The 17,722-nt window shown below is 41.5% G+C and overlaps 3 protein-coding genes across 7 annotated transcripts in view; 2 read left to right on the forward strand and 1 right to left on the reverse strand.

The window, feature by feature from the left end:
* ddr1 (discoidin domain receptor tyrosine kinase 1) overlaps positions 1-2,952 on the forward strand; it is a 33,723-nt gene extending 30,771 nt beyond the window's left edge. For all 5 annotated transcript variants that reach the window (XM_068569494.1, XM_068569493.1, XM_068569495.1 and 2 more), the window contains 4 exons: positions 299-496; positions 627-894; positions 1,443-1,592; positions 1,938-2,952. In XM_068569494.1, the coding sequence (XP_068425595.1) occupies positions 299-496; positions 627-894; positions 1,443-1,592; positions 1,938-2,078 (757 nt within the window). In that variant the 3' untranslated portion in view covers positions 2,079-2,952. The remainder of the gene's footprint in view (positions 1-298; positions 497-626; positions 895-1,442; positions 1,593-1,937) is intronic.
* Positions 2,953-4,392: 1,440 nt separating this feature from the next.
* flot1b (flotillin 1b) lies at positions 4,393-10,367 on the reverse strand. The gene is made up of 13 exons (XM_068569852.1): positions 10,237-10,367; positions 9,436-9,486; positions 9,031-9,106; positions 8,683-8,773; positions 8,060-8,203; positions 7,811-7,930; positions 7,341-7,436; positions 7,063-7,215; positions 6,772-6,953; positions 6,550-6,595; positions 6,287-6,424; positions 5,901-6,065; positions 4,393-5,807 (listed from the first exon to the last, which is right to left on the reverse strand). Exons 2-13 carry the CDS (start codon positions 9,476-9,478, stop codon positions 5,778-5,780), a joined length of 1,284 nt encoding a protein of 427 aa, XP_068425953.1. The 5' UTR covers positions 9,479-9,486; positions 10,237-10,367; the 3' UTR covers positions 4,393-5,777.
* Positions 10,368-12,390: 2,023 nt separating this feature from the next.
* tubb5 (tubulin, beta 5) lies at positions 12,391-16,950 on the forward strand. Its single transcript, XM_068569851.1, has 5 exons — positions 12,391-12,531; positions 15,113-15,221; positions 15,423-15,533; positions 15,634-15,878; positions 15,997-16,950. The coding sequence occupies exons 1-5, from the start codon at positions 12,475-12,477 to the stop codon at positions 16,807-16,809; spliced, it is 1,335 nt and encodes a 444-aa protein (XP_068425952.1). The 5' UTR covers positions 12,391-12,474; the 3' UTR covers positions 16,810-16,950.
* The last annotated feature ends 772 nt before the right edge of the window (positions 16,951-17,722 follow it).

The following is a 17,722-nucleotide window of genomic DNA, read 5'->3' on the forward strand; positions in this document are numbered from 1 at the left end:
TGGTTTTTAGATGTCTGACTCGTCACCAGCTGCTGCTTACTTTAGCTCTCTGCCCTTTTTCGCACTGGGCAGATAAAGCTCCTATCTCATGTGAGCTTATGTGGTTAGTGAGAGCCAGAGCGACACAAACATATTGACCCGCAAAACAAATCGATGAGGTGGACAGCCGTGCACAGCTGCAGGCGGGGGTGTTGATTCAAACAATATATGTTTTACATAAGGCCTAAAATCAGCATGTTTCACTCTTTTATCGCTCCTGTGCGATGTCCCTTCATCTTGTTCCTACTCGTCCTGGTAGGAACGACTTCCTGAAAGAGGTGAAGATCCTGTCTCGCCTAAAGGATCCAAACATCATCCGTCTGCTGGGAGTGTGTGTGAGCAGCGATCCACTCTGTATGGTCACTGAGTACATGGAATGTGGAGACTTGAACCAGTATCTGTCCCATCGAGTGCTTCTGGACAAAACAGGGATTTCACATAACACCCCGACCATCAGGTAAACCAGAACTATGCGCACGCACGCATACATGCACAAATCCTCAGATTGAGATAAACACATGTTCAAAGTTTTGATTTATGAATTACTCCCTCTATCTGTTAACTGATCCCCCCCCCCCCTCCCGCAGTTACCCGGCCCTCATCTCTATGGCCAGCCAGATTGCATCAGGTATGAAGTTCCTCGCCTCCCTCAACTTTGTGCACCGGGATCTGGCCACGCGAAACTGTCTGGTCGGGGGAGAGAAGGGGGAGAACGGAGAGGATCAGGGAGGCGAGCGTCACATCAAGATAGCTGACTTTGGCATGAGCAGGAACCTGTATGCAGGAGACTACTACAGGATCCAGGGCAGAGCTGTGCTGCCCATACGCTGGATGGCCTGGGAGTGTATACTCATGGTGAGAGGACAGGAATGTGTGCGATGGTTGCATAATGTCACACTGTTTTGTGTGTGCGTGCGTGCAACATTTCTTTTCATTCCTGGAGGTTTGAGTAAGAAAAAACAATTCTCCCAAAATTCCTATGATCATTTTTATTATAATATTTGCATTATGGAAAATACAAACTACTTAAGAGGGAATCTGAATGAAAAAATTAAGTTGATTTGTTAAACAGTTTGCTCCACGAGGAGATGTTCTGGTTTGTATGTGCAGCAAACAAGAGCTTGTTTACTGTAAACCGTGGTAGTCTTTGTCTTTGTGGAGCAAGAAATACAACCTTTGGATCCACAGAGGCATGACTCAAGGGTAAATGTGTTAAAACCCTTCTGTTTTGTTTTTAAAATACTCCAAACAGTAAAAGAAAGAAAAATAAATGAGAAAATATGGAAAGTTCAATAATGATGTAGTGTAAAAGAAATCAAGTAAATGTATCATCCTATGATAATGATTTGGATAATAGTTTTGATAGTGGCGGAGATTATATCTGTGTGGTTGTATGTTCTCAGGGCAAGTTCACCACGGCCAGCGACGTGTGGGCGTTCGGGGTCACTCTGTGGGAGATGCTGAGCGTTTGTCAGGAGCAGCCGTACTCCAACCTCACAGATGAACAAGTCATCGACAACGCTGGCGAGTTCTTCAGAGACCAGGGCAGACAGGTACAGCAGAGGGTCTGGACTACAACTGCTCAACTGTTTCATTCCCATAATAACACAGCTGTTCATTTCCTTGGATGTTTTCACACAGTGTGATGTAATAAATACAACTGACTTCAAACTCCATTTCTGTGGAGGTTCATGATGTTCTGATATTCAGTTTTTTTGCAGCAGATAAACTGTGTTGGACCAGCAAGAAGGGAAATTAGTGATAATAAATATGATGCAATAAAGATAATTGAGGTATATGATAAAGTGGTGGACTTTATAACCTGTTATCTTATTATTTGTAACATGTTTCAATCAAATGGTCCCTACCTCCTAACACCTTCTCCCTCTCTCTTGCAGGTGTATCTGAGCAGGCCGGCTGTGTGTCCTCAGGGTCTCTACGAGCTCATGTTGAGCTGCTGGAACAGAGACTGCAAGCTCCGCCCGTCCTTCATCGACATCCACTCCTTTCTTACCGAGGACGCCATGAACATGGTGTAAATAAAGAAATGGAAGGAAGAGAAAGGCAACGCTAAAGAGGGGAGACGCCCCGTACGTTTCTGCTTCCTTGCTCCAGTGGGGAAGGTGGTGGAGGTGCTTCACGGCAGAGGCAGATGAGCGGGGAGCCTGGGTTGCTCGCTTTTATATTTGTACTTTTTTGGGTGGATGGGGCTGAGACACCGCTGGTTCGGTTTATTTCCACATCAGACCCCCAAGCCCAAAGGCAAAACTAACCCCAGCTTTAGACCGGAAGGAGTCCGAGCTTCATTTCACGGGTGATGGGTGCAGTCTGCATAGGAGCTTTCTCTCCTCTCAGATACTTTATTATTAGGGGGCTTTGTGTTACTGGTGACTAAGTGCTGTAGAGTTAAGGACACAGGAAGCTGCTGATGCTGAGTGACAGAAAAGGCTCCAAACTACGACCATAGCCTAGCTAGGACATGAACACTTAATATGTTTCATGACCTTTACGTATCCATCATAAATGCTACATGCAGGGTAACGGGTGAAGGTGCACGTGACACACAAACTTGTCTAAACAGCACACCTATTGTTTAGACATGAAAGCGCATGTGCAGGGATTGTCTTAGTATTTATAGTATGTATAACCTAATGCACACATTTTAGATGAAATCAGTAAGATTATTTCACGCTGAGGCACAAAAAGTGATAATTTGACCAAAAGTGATAACTTTCTCCAATCCTCTATCTCAACCCAAAAAAACGTACACGGTGACCCTCATCAACAGCTGTAACTCCAAGTTATTGTGGACTAATGTGAAATGATGTGGACCAGACAACAGCAGCATTTCTGCAACGCAATTGCATCAAGTATCAAAACCCCCATTGTCGTCAAAAAGTCCAAGCCATTTTTGAAGCCCATCTTGAAGCCACAGAGAGAAGAACAGTATCTCTGATGCCAAATGGACTAAAACCTGAGGAAACGGGCACAGAAGAGGAGGGTCTGCCGCTGCCGATGAGACGCGGCTCACAAACTGGAAAGTCTTTTTCCATGCAGAGACAATACTGACATCTGGTGCAGAAGCCGGCACATCTTCAGAAGCGCCTGCTCAGGTGTTTTGGCATTTTGTTTTTTGTATCTGGCAGCGACCCAGACACAAACGGTAGAGGAAAAATTCCACAACCAGCTGCACTTTAAATCCTACATGCATAGCGCTCTTCTCTGCGAGGGGCCTGATATGATTCCTGTCAATGTGGATATTCTAATGCATTTCACCTGCAGTGAGTTTAGTTTTTTACCAATGAAGATCCAAATTCAGGATAGGCCGTCTTCCTTGTTAAATCCTTTCCCTACAAGGCATTGCCAAACCATGAGATGTAAAATATTATTTTTTTTAAAAATGGAACGGCACCATGAATTCATCTCATTTTAAATGTATGACGATCTTTTTGTTCGGTGTGTTGAGATGAGTTTATTCATCGGATAATCAAGAGTCACTCATCCACGTGCGTTACCATACTCCACAAACACAATGTTATTGTGTTACTCAAACTGAATTCTGGGAGTTGTGAGTTTAGTGTGAATGTCAACATCAACTTCTGCATTTTCTTATGTCGGTACATTCAGCTGACAGCGGTAGAATCAATGCTTCCTGCCTTACTGATTGTATCGCACTGTAAATCAGTCCTGAGGTGAATAAGAGTATCAAGTAATACGTGTTTACTGATTGTCAATGGTTGTGCCATTTAAGTCATTTTTGATACACTGTAGGTCAACTAAACCCATATTTTTATATATACTTCATGTACTTAGACACTCCTTGATGTCTGATTTTGTCCTTTGTGTCTTTTGAGGTTGGGCATAATAGTATGTACATATTTTAAGGACAGAATTGTAATTTCCTTTACTAATATATGGAAAACTCTTTGTAACATTTGGGGTCTTCTATATCGCTGTAGAACGCTTGCTACCTTGATGCCATGGTAATTCATCGTTGTCTATTTTTGTAGATGTTTTAATAAAGTTAACCTTTTCAAAATATTCAAGAGGGCTGCTGTGACTATATTGATTTGTCGACTGTTTAATAAAACAAAGTAGAAAATTGCCATTCATGTTTTCTGAGAGCCCAAAGGTGGTCTTCAAATGGATTGTTTTGACCAATATTCTAATACACAAATATTTAATTCAGAATATTTAATAGAAAATCAGCAAATCTACATTTGATTAACTTTTTATAGACTGATTATTAGGATATTCATACATTTCATAGCCTGTTGCTCTTGATCTCTAGTCTGCTCCATGTGGACTTAAATGAAACTTGAATAAAGTAATAAATAAATCAACATCAACAGGTGACCGTGTTTAAACAATCACTTTATTGTTGGAACATTTCACAATAGATATTGTACACTACTTTAAAGCTATATAATTTTGTCAACTTAAAAGTACAGACATGCAACAACACATTTTGGGGATAGTAAAGGATTAGTCGCAAGAAGAAATGCAAGTAGAGACTGATTTGGCTTTAATCTATGGCCGCCGCTTGTGACGTCCAATGGCTAAGGATCAGTTGGATATGAGGAACAGTTCCCTGACAGAAAAGGTGTAATAGGCTTTAATAAGTAAGGAAGTAAACTTGACTTGACAGTTGTGGTTTGACCAGGCACTTGGCGATAACAAAATGCATATGGCTTGGCAGCTGCAAAGCAGTTAGTCTGAAAAAAAGATCTCCTAACCAGAGATGCTGAACTTTACTCAACACCTAATAGGCAAGAGCTAAAATCTATAATACTCACACTTTATAGAAAACACCATATAAAAGAACAACAAAAATACTATCTCACATATGTAAGTTTAAACTCCAGACAGCAAGCACATTAAAGCAGCAGACAGACACGCATGGTCCTCCTTTAATCGTCATATAAAAGACCCAAAACTCCTGGAGACGCTGCAACAAAGTTAAAACTTTTGGTGGAAAAATTGTTTTCCACCTCAACAGACTTTCATTTCTTTCAAAAGGAAACCCCTACAGCTCGTTCCCATCAACCACTTCCTTCCCCTTCATTCTGAAACATCAATAAAATCTTTCCACTGATATGACTTTGGGCCCAGTAACTTAGTCAGTTGCTACAAAAGAGACGTGGAGTTAAACAAGCAATACTCAAACTTTGTCTCTTCGTAATGTGGAGCTGGGTTAACGACAGCAACAGTTCGCCACCACAAAAAACTATGAGGTGATGCTGTGATACATTTGATTAATTGAAAGCCCCCCAAAAACCTACAGCTTACATTTTCTACATTAAAAGTGTAAAAACATAATTAGAGTTAGTAAATAAGTCCCTATGCAGAGAAAATTAGGCTGGTTAGTTTAGATTTGGGGAAAAAATAATAAGTATAGAACAATAAGGACAGAAAGTCATACTTTTTTGTATCCTGGTAAAAAATAAATAGCTTCATTCATAATGATATCCCTTGCAGCTACTTTTGCTGTCAACTACAGCAGGAAGCACAACGGCTCAGAGCAGAGACATGAAAAGAAACCACATCACGGAGAACTAAAAGTCCTGTTTGGATCTCGGAGGAACCAGAAAGAGAGACACACAAGTGAAACATGCATGCACAGACACGATCAGACAAGACTACGGCGCTGCAGTGGTTATAGGCACAAGGAGGAGACGTGAAGCTCCTCGCCTGAAAATTGGTGACACATCCTGATTACTTCTACTCTTTATCTCTTCTTAGTGCGCAAGGCCGGCCGTTCCTACAACCTGCAGAGTGGACGAGAGAAACATGAGACGATTACCACCTGCAGCCGTATGTCCAGTCTCACATCGGACTTTCACACATATTTCCCAGTTTACCTGGGAGATGCTGACTCCGGTGAGTTTCTCCACAGCAGCAGGCAGCCTGACCATGATATCGAGCACCTCCCCAGTGAGTTTGGCTGCTCCCACCTCAGAGCCTCCACTGGACACCATAGTGATCTTCTGAGCCTGAGACAGTGGCTTGCTGATCTCCTCTGCCATCTGCAGGACGGGGAAAGAACCGAGAAATTAAAAAACTATGACAGCATTTTAAGGAATTATAATCAAGCCAACATTATGGCGACTTTTGTGAAAGCAAAGCCGTACAAATGGCCATTTATGGTAAGCATGGTTTGATGATTACACAGAATTTCGTCACGCAGCTCATTCTTATAGCTTCTCATATCTTAATCTATTCATTCTTTCATGAGGGTCAGACTGACCAGTGGCAGTTTCTCCAGCAGCATGTCCACCATGGCGCCATCTTTGTACTGCTGGAAGGCTTCTGCTTTCTTGGACATCTGCTCCGCCTCAGCGCGGCCCTTAGCCTCCACAGCAAAAGCCTCTGCCTCGCCCTTCATCTGTACAGACACACACGTAAATGCATAGTTAATATTACAATAGAAGTGTACAGGGCAAAAGACAGGGAAAAATGGAAATTACATGGAATATTTCAGAAAAATAGGAACCATGAGTCAGGACTCACTTTGATGCACTCGGCCTCGGCCTCAGCCTCCATGATGAGCTGCAGGCTGCCAGTGAGGAGAGGAGACTTGTTTAATTGTCTTAAGTGATTTCTTATTGAATTTTGTCCTTACTGCTGTTCAGATGTTGGATGCACATCACTTGATTTATATGTGATTTTATAAATCTCATCAGAACACAAGACAACAGTATTGTGTTCGTATACTAGTACTGTAGGGCTCACCGGTGCGCCTCAGCAAGTCTCTCCATTCGGTATTTCTCTGCTTCTGCCGGCTTCTTAACTTTGGCCTCAAGCTCCCTTTCCTTGCGGATGATCTCCTGCTCCTGCAGTGTAATCTGCTGGGTACGCTCCACCACCTGAATCTGCATCTTCTCGTCCTCAATGCGCTGCTTGGTCTTGGCCACCTGATGAAGGAAGAAGAGGAAATACAATGTGTGGGGCTAAACAGACAAAATGTCACCAGCGCAACAAAACACATCAAACTTAAAGCAAAGTTTTGATTATGAACTGTACCTGAAGCTGATAGGCCATTTCTGACTCAGCCTTCTTAGTGTTGACCTCAACATCATAGTCGGCCTTTTTCAGCTCGTAATCTCTCTGGGCTTTAGCCATCTCAATCTCATTCTTGTACTGAGCTGATACCTTCTCCTGCATTGCATTGGCCTCCTGTGTAGAGCATGAAGTAGGACAGAAACTGAGGAATTTTCATATTCTTTTCAAACGTACTATTACTCTCATTTTCAGATTGTCTATATGATCATGTAGGGGACGAAAAAAGACGCAGATTTTACCCTCATGACAGAATCACGTTTGTACTGAGCCTCTCCAATCCTGGCATCCTTCTGCACCTGGGCTGTTCTAGCTTTACCCAGAGAGTGAAGGTAGTCCTGTGAAAGAGACGGAGATGAGGGAAACAGTGGCAGTTAACTCTGAGACGACACATCTCGAGCAGTAAAAAGGGTGGCAGTCCATTCAGCAAACCAAAATAAGAGCTGGTGTGGTTACCACCGAAGACCTAATTCATCACTAATGTAAAGAGCAGTTGGCAGTCTCAGAGACAGTGAGTCAATATCATCAGTTAAGTCCATTACTGTAACAGAGGAAATCATGTGACACTAAAAGCTTTCTTATATAAAAACCTCTCAGGCTCAAAGCGACACTTAAGGTTTCTGCTGCTTCAGTAATTAGTGTGTGGTATTTTTAACATAAAAGTGTAATCCATTAGCATTGGCAGATAATGAACCAAACAGACATGAAATACCTGATCATCATGAACATCTTTGAGCGTGTAGCTGACGACACCAATTCCCATGTTGACCAGGTCAGAGGAGGCCACTTTGAAGACCTGCTCAGAGAACTTCTTACGGTCCTGATAGATCTCCTGTACACAAGAAAAGATATATCCATAGTTGTCGGTGGGCATTAGTGTATTGGATAAGTGATGAGTCATAAAGACAACAATCTTCTTTGATCGAAAATGTCAAGCATTTGACACGGTCAGTACACTAACCTCCACAGTCAAATGGGCAATGATGGCTCTCTGGTGTCCCTCCAGTGTTTCTAGAGCAATCGTAGAAATCTCAGCCTCAGACTTGCCCATAAACATTTGGCAGGCAGTGGCCAACATCTCTTTGTTCTGGCCCTGGATCTTCACCTGGATAGAGACAGGAAAAGAAAATGTGAAAAAGCAAGCAGCACGTCAAAAATGAAAAAAATGAATCTTGCAGTTACAACATTTTAATTTACACGTTTTCACAAAAATGTAGTTAGATGTTTTTTCTTTCTATTTTGGACATGACAAAACAATCAACTTCCTATAAAAAATAGTCAAGAATTAAATTATTTCTCTCAGGTGGAGACCCTCTCCATCTGGCAAGTGTCATAATCCTTACCCTTGTTTCCTACCCTCAAACTAAACTGAATATGTATGCTGTGGGTTTATATGCAGAACTGATGAGTCTTATCCTCCTTAATTTTCTTGTGTTTCTGTATTTTGTAATGTAATCACACTTTAGTTACTTGTTCCTGTCCACTCAAAGTAAATTATACAGTTGTACAGAGAGCATCAAACCTGTATGTGCAGAAGCCTATTTCTCGGACTCGGGGCTGGGTATTTTAATTTTCAAAACATACCTGTGCAATGCCAGTGACAGAGATAGGGACCCCATGACGGGTATAGACTTTGTCACTCTTCACATTTAGAGTCAGGGTGTTGAGTGCAATTCTGAGAAGAAAAGGCATAAAATAAAAGGATGAGTACGATATAATAACAAAAAGCAAGAATGAATAGGCACAACAGAAGAGAGACGAAGGAAATCTAGTCAATTAACCAGCCAGAAAAACAACAAAGCAGCCCGGTAATGGGTACAAGCAGTCAGAAGAGATATCGGCAGACACATCTCTCCTTCCAACATTTATTTCCCTTGTTAACTGACATGAAACCAAGCCGCAATGAGAAATAGAGACTGAAAAAAGCATCACCTCTGGATCTTCTGAACACATGGGAGGACAAACACTCTTCCTCCAGCAATCATTAGAGGAGGAGAACGGCCAAAGCCTGGAAAGAAAGGAGGCGAGAACATAGTCCACTAGCATTCAGTAACAAGCTAGTTACTCATAGAGTAACTGGATCCAGGACACAACCCAGTATTACGACAAATATAATGCTATGTATTTATTACACTTGAGAGTACACTTTTACTCCAAACAATAAATGTGATGATTAAATCACAAGACACAAGATTACTGGTCCACTGTAAACACAACTCATTGTGTCACAGGATTGTTATGACACATTACAAAGTGCAGTGGCCTTCTGAAATACATCCTGCATTATTGGAAGAAATAATCATGAAAAGTAGGCAAAAGATAGGTAACATATCTTACCAGACACCACCATGGCCTCATTTGGTCCACACGTGTAAAACATCTTGATTTCTATTTTGAGGGACAAAATAATAAAGCAAGACTGTAAATATATGGACATACAGTGAGTTAAAGAGACCGCACAATATTTTCTTGGATATCACTTATGGTTTGTAAAATCATTTGGTGAAAATGGAACACTAGTATATTGGATATATGAAACTAGAAAGATAAATGTCAAAGTATATTTGTATTTATATATTGCAGAGAAGATGCACCACTGCTCAATGGTCATAAACACCGTTCTGGTGTTATGACACCATAACATATATTTAAATTGATGGCACTGCGATACAAGATTGACTGATATTAACATCCATACACTTGTTATTAATGTAGTATCGTAATCTTAAAAGCTTGTTTTTTAATTGCCGGATTGTTGAGGTGTAAAACGGGGGAGCAGTTTGGTAGCAACACTCCCCTCGATGAAGAAACCCCTCCTTCACACAAACGGGTCCCTTTAACGAGCAACGTGTTTACGAGTAGCAGCGTTAGCTCGAACAGCGAAAACGCCTCGCAGCTCGAGAAATAAATGTCGGACATAAAGCATAAGGAGTGTAGAGCCGAATAACGTCTTGCAGAGGAGGCCGGTTAACGCGCCCCCACGTTAGCTCGACGATAAAGAGACAGCGGACTCGGGGCTGGGTCCATAACGTCACCAACCCGTGAAAAAACAGCGTTTAACGTAGCTCGTTACCCCGCGTCTATTCACAACAAACCGAATAGCGGGACAAATCGAGTGGATCGCTCCGTTTAACTTACCGATATCCGGTCAATACAGAAATATATATATTTTTGTTAATAATAAATTGAAGTCAGTTCAACGTTGCAACGGTCAAGTCACTCAGCCGTTTCCCGTCAACTGGAATGAGAAAAATGTCGGTCGGAAGAGGGGGAAGTGTGCAGTGACCACGCCCATATTCAGGACGCTCCAGTCCGCTGTTAGTCGCCATCTAGTGGTTGATCATAATAAGTGCACTCAATCAATCAATCAATCAATCAATCAATCAATCTATCTATCTATCTATCTATCTATCTATCTATCTATCTATCTATCCAAAAAAAATACATATAAATATGTTATATGTTTGCATTGATGTCCTAGTTAGGAACGGTTTTGCACTGCTCTGTATAAAAAAAGTGTTATTATATTCTGTCCCTCTTGCATGTGAATGATAAAGAAGAACAAATCATGAAACACCTCATGTAGTTACCTACGGAGTAGTCACCTTAAACTTTCACCTCAGTTATAAACATATAATTTAATTTTGGTTTAAAAATGTTGATTTTCATGGTCAGCTATCACAGTAAAGTCTTTAGGGTTGCCTGGACCTACGTAATAATACATTTAACTGCTCAATTGTGCAATGGAGGTCCAATTTAAAATTGACGCTTTAGCAGACAGAGATTAGACCAAACAGAACACAATGTTCGAAACATAGATTATTAGGTTTATGTCATGATTTTAAAAGTAGTTGCCCATACATCAACTCTCTGAGATTACATTTAACTAATCGCCATAAATGTTTACTGAAAAAAACTCAAAACAGGTTGTTAGTCAACCTGTTATCTCCACAGTACTCCTCTGCATGGTTGATGTATGCACTGAAATAATGTCTGAAGTAGGTGCACCTCAACCATGTGTTGATGCTGGTTTCTATATTTGCACATGGATAGCACTTTGAATACTGTTCTTATTTTGAAATGTGTTTTATATTGTTTTTAATATCAGAGACCGCCATCATAATTAAGTTGTATTGTTTTCCTGTGCAACGATACAATGACAATGAAGTTTCATATCTTACAACAAATTTATTGCATATTTAGTTTAATTTCATCAAATAGTCTGATGAACAGAGGATTGTAGCTAATTGGTAAATAATCCAACTCTGGTGTTTCACTGGAAGGTCTGGGAGAGTAAAGGGAAACTTTTATGCTGCTTAATAAATATACACTTGCATACATGTATGTCCAACAAACTTCATTCTAAGGCCGCGTCAGCTCACTTGTTGTGATGTCACACAAACAGGAAAATCACAAAACCCCAAAGTGGATACGGAACAGCCTGGCTTAAATTGTTTTGTTTTTTTCAATTGATTTTTACACAGCTAAACATTACCTTGAGCTTTTAGGCCATAATAAAGGAGAAATCCTTGACGTGCCCAGAAAAATATATTAAATTAATCGTATGTCCATAGCTCCTGGTCAAATTACAACTGCAGATGAAGATTTGATTTGATTTAACTTCATTGCTTACTGAAATGTGTCCTGCATCACAAGATGTAGCCTACTCTGTTTCACAAAAGACAATATTTATACCAACATACACATCAGACATGACGATTAAGCAGCTACAATAAAAAACGTTTCATGAGACAAATGGGTTCCTAACATAATCAGCAAGATAATTGAATATGATAATAAACAACAACAACAACAACAACAACAACAACAACAATAACAACAACAACTCCAGAACAGCTACTAAATGGGCCTTACGGCGAGACAAAGGACCCCAAGAAGAGGGGCTTGAGCTGGCTGACCCTATCTTGTCCCTGGTTTAAAACTGAAATGTCTGCCATCTGTCTCCTCTGCAGTGTTACAGTAACAAGACTGAATTTGAAATGCTGATTGGTTGTTCAGCTTTTAAATCTAAAATCTAATCTGTGTAAAAAAAACTGCAATGCATGACGACATTCACTGGCTGTTACTGAACAGCAGCTGGTAATATGCTGTTCAATCTCTATATCTTCTCTACACAGCCTGATCTGCAGCAGCGCCCCTCCTCATCGCGGCTCAGGCTCAGCCTTCTCAGCCAATCCGCGTCCGCAGCAGCTGTGTCTGTGTCTCGCCACGCCCACTTCTTAGCCGCAGCCTCCCTCTGGAAACGCTCCAACAATATAAATGCATTGTCTTCAACTTCTACATTAGTCTTGGGTCCGCTCCTCGGCGCCTCGAAGTGACTTGTCTGCACGTCGTGTTAAAACTTTTGCATCCACTATGAGGGAAATCGTTCACATCCAGGCCGGCCAGTGCGGGAACCAGATTGGTGCCAAGGTAAGAAAATATCATTTTTGATAAAGTACTTATTTGATAACGTTTACTCTCACAGTAAAAAAAAAGAAGAAAAACATCGGCTCATTATGTAAGACACACCCATCTAGTTTTAAAAAGTCTTTATGATGCTGATCGTTTGGCTCTCAGAAGACAAAGGACTCCTTTTGTCTCATTGTGCATGAATAAAACATCATTCCGTTCATACTCATATAGCTTTGTGTATTCAAGCACATCACAAATCATAAACTATCACTCATGCATGTTGATTTTAAAAAAACAACAAAACCTTTCTGTCTGTGTCTTGAGCACTGCGGTAGCCGGCAGGTGGGTGTGGAGCAGCGGACTGCTTACTTACATTGAAAAAACGGAATAAAGGGGCTCTTGTGTCTCCACTGGTTTTGTTCACGCAACACCGGGCGAGTCTGCGTCTGAACAGTTGAGGATTCAGCTGACCTCAAGATATTGTCTGGGGAAAAGAAAGAAAAAAAACGAGTCTATTCTTCACTTGTCAGACCCCCTCAGTCAGTATTACGCACTCCACACTTGATTCTTTGTCTTGCATGCACACATTTCGTTGGTATTTCAAAGACAATGAGTGGGAGCTGAGGTGGCAGGCTAGGTTCTTTACCCCCAAATGGCTGATGGATCAATAGCGCATATTGATTCGATTTTATTCCTGCAGGCTGTAGATGCAGACAGCTGTTTCAGCTGATGAGAAAGCAGGGGGCGGTGGAAAGGGTGTGGCATAGAAAATTGGAGAAGAAAGAATTGTTCCTTTTAAAATAGACTGATAAAGTGCATTTTCTGAGAGACATCATTAGTGCTTTGAGCATTGAAATACTCTTATATACTTGCTTTTGTCAACTATGCATTTAATTTGAATGCCTTTGATACTATAGTGTACTTACACCCTATAGTCTGCCTCACATCACCCTCACAGGAACAATTGCAGTCTGCTACAGTCCAGGTCTTCACAGCCCCTTATTGTCCCTGGGTTATTACCTCCTTTTGTTTTACAGCTGATCATTTACTACAGAAAGCAGATATTTAAATGGAACCTTTCAAACACACACACACACACACACACACACACACACACACACACACACACACACACACACACACACACACACACACACACACACACGCACACGTAACTCTTTCCCTATTGAATACTGGTTTAGAGATCTATCAATGGCCAATGTATTACGGGATACATCATTATTATTGTGCTATGCTGACAGAGATTTGAATGTCCAGTAAAGCAGAGCCTGTCTGTGGAAGCAGTGTATTTCCTCTCTTAACCATATTAGGGAAAGGGTGGGGGAGGAATGGAGCAAACAGCTGATGCACAGTGGGTGAAGTCATTGGGTTCACAACTAATATGCGATTGCAGACAATGCCTTAAGAAGGGCTCCCAGAAATAAATGCAACATATAACCACCATAACTACTTTTTATTGAATTTGTATAGCAGTTGCACCAGATAATGTAAACTGCAGTAAATAGTGTATAGGTTTATGCAATTGGAGTTATTGCAGTGAATCTCTCCTTCTAAAGCATGGAGCATAATTTGTGCCTTTGTATTGTCCAGTATGGTGTTAAAATTCCTACTGGCAATGAGGATCCAAATTTGTTGAGTCCCTCAGCACTCATTGACTCAGATGTCCAGTGAATATGATTGACAGAATTGCTGAAGAGCTATGTGGCGAATGAGGTCAGGGTGTGGTTTTGCCTTCCTGCTTATTGTCCCCATTCTTTCACTACGAATACTTGCAGTCTTTACTGATAGCCATCTACTGTGTCACTTTCACGTCTGACAGTTTCTTAACCTTTTGGGCGTTCTTTCTCAACTCTCGTTTCTCTTTATCCTGCTGTGATCTCCTTCATATTAAGGTCACTTGGTCATTTTGGTTTTACATGGTCTTATGTAAATGTCATGATACTCAGACTACCGCTGACTCCTAATCTCTTAAGTATTGAGCAGCAATACAGCCTGCTTATCCAGATTACTCAAAATCCTCCTACTGCTGCTGTTTGCGGAAAATGACGGAAAAAAGCCTCAGTTGGAAGATATCACAAAAATATGTGCAAGCAATGTCTGGCGGTTTATGCAGCAGTCCCGCCTACTGATGAGATTTAATACATACACCGTGTGAGTGTGGTCTTTAAAGAGTGAACAAGACATGAATACAGATCTGAAGACGAGCAGTGTCTCCAGTGTAGTGTGACTGCTCACAAATGCAATTTTCTTTTCAGTGTTTCCCCTGGAGTGATCTGTCGCCCCTTTGTACTCCCTCCTCTGCATTTAGATTTAAAAGAACTGCGTTTTGCTTCATCATCACTTGATAACTTTTCAGCAAAAGGCAGGCAATAACAACAGCTGCATTGTATTAAATGAGTTAATATAAATGGCTTGGTGAAAGAAATATCAAAATCTGTTATTTTCATAAGAATCCAAAAATGCAACAAAAAAAAAGTCAATTAAAGTCTCTGGCCTCATAAACTGCATTGCAACTGGTTACATGTGTACTTTCTTTGGAAGCAACTGTCAAGTGATACCTTCAATTTTTTGTTGGCAGTTCTGGGAAGTCATCAGCGATGAGCATGGCATCGATCCCACTGGGACTTATCACGGAGACAGTGACCTGCAGCTGGACAGGATCAGTGTTTACTACAATGAGGCCACTGGTAAGTTAATATCTAGAGTTATATTATGGAAACACATCCTCAACTTTGCCATTTCATTCTGAGTTATAATTTAAGACATGTTGTTACATATTCATGTTTCTCACATTAAATAGCCTGTGTATCACTTTAAAAAGTGGTTTATTGTGTTATGAATTGGTATGTTTTCTCCCTCTCTCCCTGCCTTTTCTCTTATTCATGAAGGAGGCAAATATGTGCCTCGAGCCATCTTGGTGGACTTGGAGCCTGGCACCATGGACTCTGTGAGGTCTGGACCCTTTGGGCAGATCTTCAGACCTGACAATTTTGTGTTTGGTGGGTGAAATAAAGCCATATTCTCATGATACTGAATGACTTGGGCCTTTTTATGAGCAGGCAAGAATGGCTCACCTGTATGTTGCTTCTTCTCCTCTAGGTCAGAGCGGTGCTGGAAACAACTGGGCCAAGGGTCACTACACAGAGGGAGCTGAGTTAGTGGACTCAGTCCTAGATGTGGTCCGCAAAGAGTCGGAAAGCTGTGACTGCCTGCAGGGTTTCCAGCTCACCCACTCTCTTGGTGGAGGAACTGGGTCCGGTATGGGAACCCTGCTCATTAGCAAGATCCGCGAGGAGTACCCAGACCGTATCATGAACACCTTTAGTGTGGTGCCCTCCCCCAAGGTAACATACACTTAGACATACACAGTTTGGGTTTTAATTTGAGTTTATCTTGCCTTACTTTTTTTCTCCTCTAAGATCATGAGACTGAAGAATGAGTCTGTGTGTTTTCTGTCCTCAGGTGTCGGACACAGTGGTTGAGCCCTACAATGCCACCCTCTCAGTGCACCAGCTTGTAGAGAACACAGATGAAACCTACTGTATTGACAATGAGGCCCTGTACGACATTTGCTTCCGTACTCTGAAACTGACCACACCCACCTACGGAGACCTCAACCACCTGGTGTCGGCCACCATGAGTGGGGTCACCACTTGCCTGCGCTTTCCCGGTCAGCTCAATGCTGATCTTCGCAAACTGGCTGTCAACATGGTGCCATTCCCCCGTTTGCACTTCTTCATGCCTGGCTTCGCACCCCTGACCAGCAGAGGCAGCCAGCAGTACAGAGCCCTCACAGTTCCCGAGCTCACCCAGCAGGTGTTCGACGCCAAGAACATGATGGCTGCATGCGACCCACGTCACGGCCGTTATCTGACCGTTGCCGCGGTGTTCCGTGGGCGCATGTCCATGAAGGAAGTTGACGAGCAGATGCTGAATGTCCAGAACAAGAACAGTAGTTACTTCGTCGAATGGATCCCCAACAACGTGAAGACCGCCGTCTGTGACATTCCACCCCGTGGCCTCAAGATGGCTGTCACTTTCATTGGCAACAGCACAGCCATCCAGGAGCTGTTCAAGCGTATCTCAGAGCAGTTCACAGCCATGTTCCGCCGTAAGGCCTTCTTGCATTGGTACACAGGTGAAGGTATGGATGAGATGGAGTTCACTGAAGCAGAGAGCAACATGAATGACCTGGTGTCTGAGTATCAGCAGTACCAGGATGCCACTGCTGAGGAAGAGGGGGAATTTGAGGAGGAGGCTGAAGATGATGCTTGAAGAAAAAAATTGAGAAAGTCAAGACATCAATGCCAACCACTTAGTGACCCAGAACAAACATAGTGTCTGAAGGATTGCTAGAATTACAATTTAGCATAGATATCCATTGTGATTTATTGCAAATAAACTCAAATGAAAATGTGTTTGCCTTTAATTAATGAGTTACATTTTTCTTATGTGTCTGATAAAACATCAACTACAACTCAACCGTCACATCTCAATCACATTTTAAAACAGTTTAAACACAAAAAATTGAATATTGAGGGGGATTTCCAGAGATGGATGAATCAGCAGTTTCCGTAGTAGTGGATTCTAATGTGCATTTAATATGTGCTGTTTCATGCAGCTACAAAAAAAGAAGCTGTGCCATTCAGTTTGGTTATCCATGGATAAGACGGTTTAATGTCTGTTCATTCAACTATAAAACAGTTAGCAAGATGATAGTCAGACCAATATCTTTCTCTGTGCCAAGATGCAGTTCCACATACTTAGACCAAGCAACAATGTCGTATAATTATTTTGGAATACTTCAATATTTTTACAACTCAACAAATATTAACAATTGTATGTGTATATAGTTTCTTGTAAGGCTTTGCATTCAAATTTCTTGAGAGAGAGTGGAGGTGGAGATAAAGGTGCATCAACTATGCATTACTATTTATTTAGATAAATGTAAGACTTCAAACTGTTGCTGGGGCCCAAAGAATGCCTAGCTTAACCTGCAACAAGGCACCAGGGCAAAATTAGCTGCAGTCCCCATACTCCTCCCACACAGGCCCAAAATGTACTGTGTGACAAAGTATGCAAAATATAATCACCAAATTGAAATATTAATGGTCTTAAACTCAAGTACCTTTGACAAAGTGACTCAAGACAGGTCCTTAATGTTTCAGTAATAAAGCAGCACCTACTT

Source organism: Clinocottus analis, unplaced genomic scaffold (assembly GCF_023055335.1).
Source record: "Clinocottus analis isolate CAN_PGR_092001 unplaced genomic scaffold, fCliAna1.0.p SCAF_9, whole genome shotgun sequence".
Lineage (NCBI taxonomy): Eukaryota > Metazoa > Chordata > Actinopteri > Perciformes > Cottidae > Clinocottus > Clinocottus analis.